Here is an 11,242-nt window from a genome sequence, read left to right as displayed (position 1 = left end):
CTGACCACAGCATTCCTGATACCTGTAATTTTAAAAAGTAAAGACTTAGGAAGACCTTGTTAGCTGCCTCAGCAAAGTTGCCAAGGATTAAGGAGAATGAAATATATACTTGTCCCTAATGGTGAGGATTAAGGCATATTGGTGAGGCAGAGAAAGGCGCATGAGCACCACCAACAGGTACTTTAGCCAAGTCAATACAGCCCCTTTCACAAAACCAAAATTCAGTTTTATTAAAGGTTAAAAAATAAAAAAGAATGAAAAGAAAAACATTGCTCAGTTACAAAAGCTAGCAGAAAAACATCATTCAGGGACAAAAAATGGTAACATGCTGATCACTTCACCAGCTTCAGTCTCAATTCTCTCATAAACCCATTTTCTATTACAGCGACATTCTGGTCCACATTTGTTCGAATTGCACTTAGGGCACGGATAGAAGCAACCCAGGCAGTTCTTCTCCAGGCAGTCACACAAATCCATGTTATTACAAAGCAGCCTGCCATGTTTGTCATACTTCTTCATAGTTCTGTTAGAGAAAAACAGTGACCTTCAGAGAATATTTCAAACACGCTCAATGACTGAAGTAAGCTAATGAGGAAAAATCTACATAGGAGCAAGTACTTTCTTCTGAACACTCTTGCAACATAGCGAAATGCCAATATAAGATTCTGATAGTAATAGACAGTTATTAAATGTTAAGTAATGTGTGCCACAAAAATAAGTCAAACTTCTATTAAACTAAATAGAGAAAGTCTATTTACTCTGCTAAATATTCACATTTTAAACAAGGTCTATGAAAATATTTGTTTTTTAATTTTCTGTATATTGAGTAAACATCTCAATTTCAAAAGACATATAATAAATCAAAGATACTGTCTTACTTGTGTTTATAAAAAAAATCTTGGTTCATCTTTGCCATACGCTCTTTCTTCTGCTGCTCTCTAGTTTCAGGGTTGAAGTCGGCTACCTGAGGTCCTGGGTTTTGAAACGCTAAGCATTTTAGTTGCCGCTCTATTTGCTGCTATGAATGAACAAACAAAGGAAAGATTATAAACACCAAAGCTAACCAGAATTTTTTTATTTACTGCCATATATGTTTGCTAGTTTTAATCTTCTTAATAAAAATATAAAAGGACACAGTGATTGGCATGTAAGGCAAAAACCTGACCTACTGTAGCATAGTCCCATTTAAAAACCGTTCACCCATCTATTAATTTTTTAACCAATTATGCCCAAGGCCCATTCTGTCAACTAACAGAGGAGGGCATAGCCAATTTTATGCAGGTGTGAATGCAGAGAAAGAAGGTGGGTAAGCATGACATGACAGCTCAAGCTGCAATGTCCACACTGCTATTTTTAGTGTGCTGGATCAAACCTCACTAGTGCAGGTCTGTCTGCCAGACCTGGGAGGTTCTCTCCCAGCTGCAGTGTAGACATACCCAGAGAGCTCAGGTTGTAGTACCTCACCACAAAGATTATATTGGTTGTTTTTCTCTTGGTTTTTGAAAAATTATCACCGTGGACAGAAACACTCCCTTCCTGTAAAGGCCTAGCTAGAGTGAATTCAAGAACAGGAAAGAGGGAGCTTAGCACTTGTGTTGTTCACTTTCTGTCAGAGAGATTGGACCACATCAAAAATGCCATCTAAGAAAGCAGACATTGCATTTTCTAAAATATTTTGCAGTTAGATACTGTTGCCATTGTGTGTTTTCCTTTGAATCAGAACGAGTTTCAAAACAGAAATTCTAACAGAAACAGAGTTGCTGAAAGATTGTTTGATTTCTGCCTCTCAGTAATACACCCTTTCAAACTTTCATAGCTCATTCACAATGCTGTTTGGAGCCTTTCTGCCCTGTCCCTTGTTTATATCTATGTTGCCTGATCCCTACCAATTACCCATAAGATCTTTCTGACTGGTCTAGGCCCTCATCTATGTTATATTAGCTCTTCTCCAAATTCTCCCCTGTGAACCTAATTTTGCATTCTTCAAGTTACAGTTTCTCGGACAGTTCTTACAATATGAATATATATCTCAACATCTGAAAAAAAACCCTTTAATAAAGATATTGCATCATTTGCAATTATTCTGAAAATAATTATTAATGTTGCAATAATTAGGAAAGCATTATTGCAACATTAAACAATAAAATGAAGGTCCACTAAAGTACACAATGTGCCTTTAAGGTAGTAATTCAGTAGCCTACAATGTAAAAGAAAATACTGTCACTGTTCTAATCTGAGCTGGATCATTCTTTCTGTTCCCTTACCCGCCTCTGTTCCCTCAGCTCTCCATGGCCTATCTCTCCAAGAAGAATCTGGGGGCAAGGAGAAGGTATGGAAGATCATTAGGGCAGGAAAGAACAACTCGCAGGACTGAAGTGTATGAAGAAAGGAGAAGAGTGGAGGAACCAAAGCAAACAATTCATAGAGATTGACAGTACTTTAGCAGGGTTATTTTATTGTATTTTTGCTGGAAATCTGGATTTACAATCGGATTAAACTGTTTTGGGGGGTTAAGAATGGGCCTTATTCTCCAATGTCCTACAACTTGGTTTGTCATTTACACCAGTACAATGCAATTGCGAGTAAGCATAAAATGTTACCAGTCAGAACAGTAGCATTTTACACCTACTTTTCACTCACTACACACATGATGTCATAAATGATGACACAAGGTGCAAGGTGGTAACATTTATTTGGGATTCTCAAGATTTCTGTAACAGTAGATTATTTTATTTATAAATTAATCTTATCTTCTCAAACATAAATTTATGTGAATCAGCTTCCATCATCTTCATTTCAGACTCCACCATATTGTTTCAATCACAGTCTATATTAATTTTTTAACAACAATGTGCTCCCAGGGACGGGTTCCAGTCACTCCACACTGGTGGTAGCAATGGGAGCTTAAGCAGATTCTCTGTTGTTGTGGCACATGTCCAATAGCCAACTTTTATTTGCAAGCTGGCTAACATCAACTTCTGATAAGCAGTGGGACACCCTCATCAGCTGGCCACATGTAGACATTTAAATTTTGTGGGTAGAAATTGGGTTTTACTGTTAAAATGCAGTCCCTACTCATAGGTTACAAACGTTCCAACTGGAAGCAAATAACAGACAATAATGGAGGCTGAAATGCCAAACATAAGGAATCCCTTCCAGAACTCAGGGTAAAATTAATTACAAAGATTACTTCCTGTTGAGAGGACTGTCCCACTTTCCTGCATCCTCCCTTGCTAATGCCAGAACTCTGAATGGCTCTAAACACTCTGTTAAGTATCTGCACATGTATTACTGTCATTTCACTATTTGCCTTTACTTATAATTGCACATTTGTTCCAATGCCCTGATCAGTAACACAGTACTTCAGAAGTCATACCAGTTGCTTCTGTGCTATTTGACAATCCTTAGCAGGAGGGGCATGTGCTTCTGCAGGTTCCTCATGGGCAGAATTGCTTTTCTCAGTACAATTTTCTTCCAAATGATCGCTCATTTCAAGACACTAAAAAAATGAAACATCAAAAACTGAACACTTTAAAGAGATATATACAGGTATGAGAACCACAGACTTATGACAGGGAGCTGGTCAAACTTTTAAATTGACCAGCTGGTATCCATCTCAGACCCTCAAAGGTTCTGGACCCACATTGCTTACTGAAAAAAGTGTGTCAGTATCAGATTCTATTTTAGAAATGTTATTAAAATTCTGAAACAAACTAATATAAAACCTAGAAACCTATCACCAAAGGTAAGCTGGTATTAATAAACTAACTAAAAATAAAACACTGCCAAATCAGAATTAAATAAAGATCAAATCAACAAATCAAGCAAGGTAGTTTAAATACTGGATTGGAGTTAGATCATCAAATCAATATAAAAAATAATTGATCCTCATATAAATTCTAAGGAGCCTGAGAATGTGGCTGTGCAGCTGGGTATATATCCCAATTAAATAATTTTACCATGGTCAATCAAATGTGTAATTTGAATCTGGTTAAAAAGCCTAATATTGAAAGTAAACTATTACCTAATGTCTGAATCTCAATCTCAGAGCTATTACCCAACTTCCTTTTAGACTTCAGGTTTCAGAGTAGCAGCCGCGTTAGTCTGTATCCACAAAAAAAAACCCAGGAGTACTTGTGGCACCTTAGAGACTAACAAATTTATTAGATCATAAGCTTTCATGGGCTACAGCCCACTTCATCGGATGCATAGAATGGAACATATAGTAAGAAGATAGATATATACAGATATATATATATACATAGAGAGAAGGTGGAATTTGCCATACAAACTGTAAGAGGCTAATTAATTAAGATGAGCTATTTTCAGCAGGAGAAAAAAAACTTTTGTAATGATAATCAAGATGGCCCATTTAGACAGTTGACAAGAAAGTGTGAGGATACTTAACATGGGGAAATAGATTCAATATGTTCAATGACCCCCGTCATTCCCAGTCTCTATTCAAACCCAAGTTAATGGTATCTAGTTTGCATATTAATTCAAGCTCAGCAGTTTCTCATTGGAGTCTGTTTTTGAAGCTTTTCTGTTGCAGAATTGCCACCCTTAAGTTTTGTACTGAGTGGCCAGAGAGGTTGAAGTGTTCTCCTACCGGTTTTTGAATGTTATGATTCCTGATGTCAGATTTGTGTCCATTTATTCTTTTGCATAGAGACTGTCCAGTTTGGCCAATGTACATGGCAGAGGGGCATTGCTGGCACATGATGGCATATATCACATTGGTAGATGTGCAGGTGAATGAGCCCCTGATGGTGTGGCTAATGTGATTAGGTCCTATGATGGTGTCACTTGAATAAATATGTGGGCAGAGTTGGCATCGGGCTTTGTTGCAAGGATAGGTTCCTTGGTTAGTGTTTTTGTTGTGTGGTGTGTGGTTGCTGGAGAGTATTTGCTTCAGGTTGGGGGGCTGTCTGTAAGCGAGGCCTGGTCTGTCTCCCAAGATCTGTGAGAGTGAGGGATCATTTTTCAGGATAGGTTGTAGATCTTTGATGATGTGCTGGAGGGGTTTTAGTTGGGGGCTGAAGGTGACAGCTAGTGGCGTTCTGTTATTTTCTTTGTTGGACCTGTCCTGTAGTAGGTCATTACACATATTGTATATATTTCCACATGTTAAGTATCCTCACACCTTCTTGTCAACTGTCTAAATGGGCCATCTTGATTATCACTACAAAAGTTTTTTTCTCCTGCTGATAATAGCTCATCTTAATTAATTAGCCTATTACAGTTTGTATGGCAAATTCCACCTTTTCTGTATGTGTATATATATATCTTCTTACTATATGTTCCATTCAATGCACCCGATGAAGTGGGCTGTAGCCCACGAAAGCTTGTGCTCTAATAAATTTGTTAGTCTCTAAGGTTCCACAAGTACTCCTGTTTTTAGACTTCAGTTCTCATGTGGAAGCTAATCTTTTCCTTCCCTGTCCCCAACACCAATATTATAATACAAACCTTTAACAGAACACTCTCCTTAAGCAGAAGTTTATGTACTAGAAATTGCAGGTGACAATCTAAAGTCTCTCAAGACTTTTAAATACAGAGCACACTGTAATGAGTGTCTTTATCAAAAAATTTAGGGCTGTTTAGACCTGGGGAACTTTTCTTTTTGGTGTTTTCCCCATGTGGATGTGCATGCACACAGCCACACTTTCACTTCCACACCCTAAAAATAAAGAAAATAAAAAGGCTAAGACCTCTCCCACTTAATAAAAGCAAAAGACAAAGAACAGAAAAGGGAAAAATAAGGTATTTAAAATGTTTGCAAACGCTTCAGCTCTCTCAGTCTTCTGGGCTTTTACTGAGCAGGAGTGCAGACAATGATATTCTGCTGGCAAAACACTTCTCACTAACAGAACTTCTTTGGGTGCTGGCAGAGATTGGTCAAAGGCTGAGCTGGTCTGTTTGTTGATGCCATGACTTGCTCTCCGAAGCCCTGAAGATTCTGAAATGACAGTCTGCCTCTGATGTCTTGTTGACCCCAAAAAAACCAGAGGCTTCTCAGCCTAACCCTTAATTCAAACCATTTATAGTGTTAATCACTCTGCCTTGAAACTTTCCGTCCAAGGTCTTTAGACAAAACAGATGCAAAGCCTACCTTGGTGCTATGCAACTTGATCCAATCAACTTTGTATTGGGTTACTGTTAGTAAACACCAACTTGGAAAAGTCCTGCTTAAGCCAGCAATTTAAAAATATTTTGTATTTTCCATATTACAGAGACTGTTGGTCTGTGACCCTCCCGCATAATATCAAAAATTCAGGCACATAAGACCACTATTGAGGAAACTGGCGTGGTCTTATCTGGATTCAATGTCTCAAAAGGACATTATGGAAACTGGAAAATTCATTATAAACCTCCTATAAACACAACAAATGGGAAAAACCCTGACACAACAAAATGGAGTTACTCAACAGTCCATCAGCAAAAAATAAATTCAAATTTACAATAAATGTCATCAACTCCACTTTTTCCTCATCTAATCTCAAAACAGACAATTGTTCTTATTCTTTTGGAAACAAAGCAATTGCTGCAATCTTCCTATTTTGGGACTGGGCTACAGGTGAGACAATTTATCTTCTAAAATCTTAATTCTTGATACAGAAAAGTTACTCTATTGCTCATTAAGATAGAATCCATTTAAAATACGGAATTTTTAATGTTGTATAAGGTTTGTTACTCATACAAGCTAGTCATCTCATATAGGGTATATATGATGAACTGTAATTGTAGTACATTAGTTTTATTCTAAAATTTTGGCCAAACTTTTCAAACTTGGGTGCCTCAAGTTAGATACCTAAATCAATGTTTAAGCACAAAAATAAATGGTCAGAAGTTCAGAGGTGCTGAGCACCTATCAGCTGTTAATTAAATTTTATTATAAATTACTTGTTATTTCTATTTTATCTAGTTAACTAAATATGGCTGTAAGTGTTTGATTTTAGGCACCAACATTTGAACAGTTTGACCTTAGTTCCTTTACCTTTTATTTACTGAAATAAACTAAGAAGGCTATTTTGCAGGGCAAGAATAATATTCCTCAAAAGATACTTAGGCCATTGTTCTGGGCTCACATTTTTAAAATGATTCCTGAACTACCAATGGTCATTTACATTTTTCCTATCTGAAATGTTTAAGCAGGACCCTAAGTTTAATATGTTTATGCAGCTGCATAAATAATCACATAATTCTGCATTCTTTTGAAATTTCAGATGAATTGAGCTCCACAGCTGAACCTTTCACTTAAAATCATAAAAAGTCTGTAGCTTAATATGGTTGTGAAGAAAACCTTCAAGATGTGAACCAGGTGCTACAGATGTAATGCCTTCTGCTAAAGACAGCCAGAAACAATAACTTTGAAAGAAGATTCCACTTCATCACAATGGGGTGTTGATTCTGAAGCCCAGTGACCACAATTTAAATGACAACACTGTTAACTATTTCCTGTTAATCTTTAAAGCAGAAGGAAGCTAATGTGCTCATCCATTGTTGCAGGAAGTAGTGGCAGATTTTGGGGCAGAGTATAGAGTGGCAACTAGCTGAAGAGATGAGGAACAAGGAATTCAAACCCCTCTCCCAAATTTAAAGTCATCTCCCTAGTGAGAGGAAAGTAAGGAGGAAAGGAGGAAAGTAAGAAGAGATACTTTCCCTTTGCAGTACCAAAAGCCTCAACTGCCTCCTGGATGCCAAAAACCAAAACTGCTTCCCATATATTCCTGTGTCTCAAAAGCTCCACGTGTCCCCTTAAAATAGGTTTAGTTCAGTATCAACTTAAATAAATAAATAACATCAGGGCATATTGTACTGGTTGGACGACTGCTGAACGGGCGATGAGGAAGAGAGAACTTGAGGGCAGTGCTGCATAAGTCCAGGGTCTCTGCTGTATAATCTTAATAAATACTTAAGTCTTAAGTTTCGTCTTTTGCTATTCAGGAGCAGGAATGTTACAGTACAGCCAAGCTACATATTTTCAAGCGCAAAATGATGATCTCCAGACACTCCAACACATTTTGGGTAAATCGTTACATGAAGACATCAAAGAATAACCATTTTAAGGAATTGTCACTAAGCTATTGAAACAGTAAATTACTCTCTGGAATATAAAAACACAGACCAACATTTTCACAAAGCAAATAGGAGCCATCAGTGATATCCTATGGATGTGGAGAATACATGTACAGGTCGTTAACTTAACTTGCCAGTCGGTGTCACTGTTGTTCTACACAGGCAATATAAAGTCATGGTCAAGCAATTTTTTAAAAGCTTTCACTGTGTAAGCAAATTAACTGGTATGGGTGCTATAGTTTGTCATATTTTATGGACCTCCAAAAGATGTGTCGCAATAATATATGCTGCATTTCTATCATTCCAGACAGCAGCATAACAATTCACCAACGTACTGGAGGCTCTAAACGATAACTGAGGTGAAAACTCTGCCTGTTAAACCCACACTTTTTCATTTTGCACTATTTTTGCTTATACTTGGAGTCTACTTTTATGATTAACATAAAAACCACATCACTCCCTCTGCTAATAAAACACCTACGGACTCACTCACATAATCAGCCAACCAACACACTCACTCACTCATTCTCTCCCCACTCCTCCATCGCTCACTGTCACACAGCTTTCCCCCAGAAGGATAAAGGGAGAGAGACTTGCAGGTGACAGATGCTGGCCTTGCCACTTAAGGCACCTTTGGAAAGTGCTGAGAAATCAGGGTGATGGGCACAGTATAAGAATCTGAATACAGTAGAATCACCCGTGCGGCACACACAGTTCGCACCCACCATTCCCCATCAATCACCTATTCATTCCTCCATCCTCTGCCTGCTGGGGAACATCTCAGTGCTCTCCCCAGTCGGCTGAGGATCTCTCTGCCCCTCACTTCCCCCTAGGGGCATCTCCAAGGGCCTCCTCCATGTTGAGGAGCTTTGAGCCTTCCCCATCTGCTCGTGGATCTCTCAGAGTGTCCCACACTTGGGGTCTGTAGTGGCACCTTAAAGATTAACAGATTTATTTGTGCATATGTTTTGTGGGTAAAAAACCCACTTCTTCAGATGCATGGAGTGAAAATTACAGATACAAGAAGTGGGGTTTTTACCCACAAAAGCTTATGCCCAAATAAATCTGTTAGTCTTTAAGGTGCCACCAGACTCCTTGTTGTTTTTGTGGCTACAGACTAACATGGCTACCCCTCTGATACTTGGGGTCTCTGACACTTTGACATGGAGGGTTTTTTAAGTCCTCTATTTGGGGTCTCTCTGGTCATTTCCTCCTGGTGGTGGATAGTGTCTCAGATTTCCCGCAATCCTGCGGCAATGGTCTCTCAAGGACCCCATCTCTGTGGGGTGGTTGTCTCCACACTGCTTAAGTCCCTCCCCTTCAGGGATCTCTCTTGGGACCCTTGGGGTGGGGGGCAGGGGACGCTCTCTACTTTACCTGCCTTATTTTTCTCCTATAAGTGACTGCAGAGAGGAAGGGAGCTGAAAGAACCAGCTAAGAAGGCGAATGCCTTCAGATTCCCTGCTTATAGCACCCCTGCAGGGCAAGAGGAAGAAGTTGAGGCATAGCAGGAAAAGCACTTAATAAGCTGCCTTGCAGTGAAGTGAAAGGGAGGAGAGAAGAACAAAAGAATCTGCTCCTTAGCCAGATCTCTAATTCAATGGTTCTAATCTCAATTTTTTCCATACCAGGCCCTTCTTTTCCCTCCCTCACGACATCCCTCCAATCTAGCCAGGCCTTCAAGCAGCATTAATGTCCCTTTGGATTTCCATTTTGAAATCTGTGTGTACAAGGAAAGCAGTCAGTTCTATTCCACCTCCTTCCATTCCACCTCCCTCTCGAAACACTGACTTTGCACACAACTTGATGTGAATAAGTATTTCATTCCTGTGAACATGCATTTCTCAATGTTACCAGACAACGTGACCTCTGTAAAGGATATAATGTTTGCTAACTTAAACAAAGACGGAAGACAGTGCTAACCTGACCGAAGACAGAATGGAGAAGTAATGTAAAAAGAGATCTGGAGATGTTGTCAAAGAGGCAGATGTTTCTGGTCAGAAAGAGCATTGCATCAGGAAATGTTTGGAGTTGGAAGGCATAACATTAATTTATGATTTTTACAAAGGAAAATGTTCCTCTTTGCTATTTCAAGGATTTATTATTGTTACTTGTTATTCATGGGTCTTGCAGACTGTGCTGTCTAAATACTTCAGCTGGTAGAAGATATAGTGAACAGAGTTCTTCATCGTTACAGGCTGCTTGGTATCTTCACAGTGAAAGTACATATTAATTTTAAATTACTTTTACATAATTACAAGATTCTTAATAATATTAGTACACTCCATTAGAGTCACACTGGTGTAAACAGGGGCTGAATTTAGCCTAAACTATTTAAGCCTGATCACTCCTTTCATTGAACCAGTACAGAGAAGACTCTCCTCACAGATCTACCCCCATCCCCCACAAAGGTAGATTGGGCTCAGCTGTTTCTGTAGTACCATCTTCTTCCTGGCCCCAAACCTGCAGAGAGCTCTGTGGGCCCAGGGATCAGCAGCTGATGTTATGACACATACGTCACGCCTCTCTAAAACTCTGCAGGAAACTGGACATAAATTTAATCCAGCATGAGAATGAATGAATTTTTCCACAGCCCTTCTTTGCACTTGGAAATGCTTTATGTGAATGTGATGGGGGATGGTGTTCTGGGGGTGAGCCACCATTTAGTGATTCCCTGGCAGCATAGTTCCAAATGGAGTTGTGCTTTCTGGGAGCAGGAGGAGACTCCAGAGCCAGCATGGAAGCAGACAACATATGGAGGGATAGCCCCTGCCTCCTGAGGTTCTGCCAGTATCCTGGAGATTCAATAAGATGTAGAGACAGAACAATGGCCCATTCTATGGGAGGAATGGGGAAAGCAACACTCACCATCTCCCAACAGAACAACAAAACAGACACTCTGCAATAGACTCCTTGTGGAGATTTTGTCCCCCATACATCCTTTTCTTGGTTATTTCCGCCATAGCAGGATATGATAGGCCTTTTCATTGGGTTTGAATTCTACAGGATGATCCAAACAATCATTTTTTCATTCTGGGCTTCATCTAACAAATAGGAGAGGCGTGCTAAATTCTTCCTATGAAAAATTGCAGTTTGAAGGGTTATATTTCCAACTCAAATCAGTTATTGAGGAAAAAAAGGTTTTCCAAAATTTTAAAATTGT

At 39.1% G+C, this 11,242-nt stretch overlaps 1 protein-coding gene across 1 annotated transcript; it reads right to left on the bottom strand.

The window, feature by feature from the left end:
• Nucleotides 1-278: 278 nt before the first annotated feature.
• ARL14EPL (ARF like GTPase 14 effector protein like) lies at nucleotides 279-11,002 on the bottom strand. Its single transcript, XM_084629587.1, has 4 exons — nucleotides 10,948-11,002; nucleotides 3,377-3,499; nucleotides 879-1,018; nucleotides 279-523 (listed from the first exon to the last, which is right to left on the bottom strand). The coding sequence occupies exons 1-4, from the start codon at nucleotides 10,948-10,950 to the stop codon at nucleotides 301-303; spliced, it is 489 nt and encodes a 162-aa protein (XP_084485713.1). The 5' UTR covers nucleotides 10,951-11,002; the 3' UTR covers nucleotides 279-300.
• Between the last annotated feature and the right edge of the window lie 240 nt (nucleotides 11,003-11,242).

This window comes from Lepidochelys olivacea, assembly GCF_965140295.1.
Source record: "Lepidochelys olivacea isolate rLepOli2 genome assembly, chromosome: 5".
Lineage (NCBI taxonomy): Eukaryota > Metazoa > Chordata > Testudines > Cheloniidae > Lepidochelys > Lepidochelys olivacea.
This window is presented reverse-complemented; position numbering and strand designations above follow the sequence as displayed.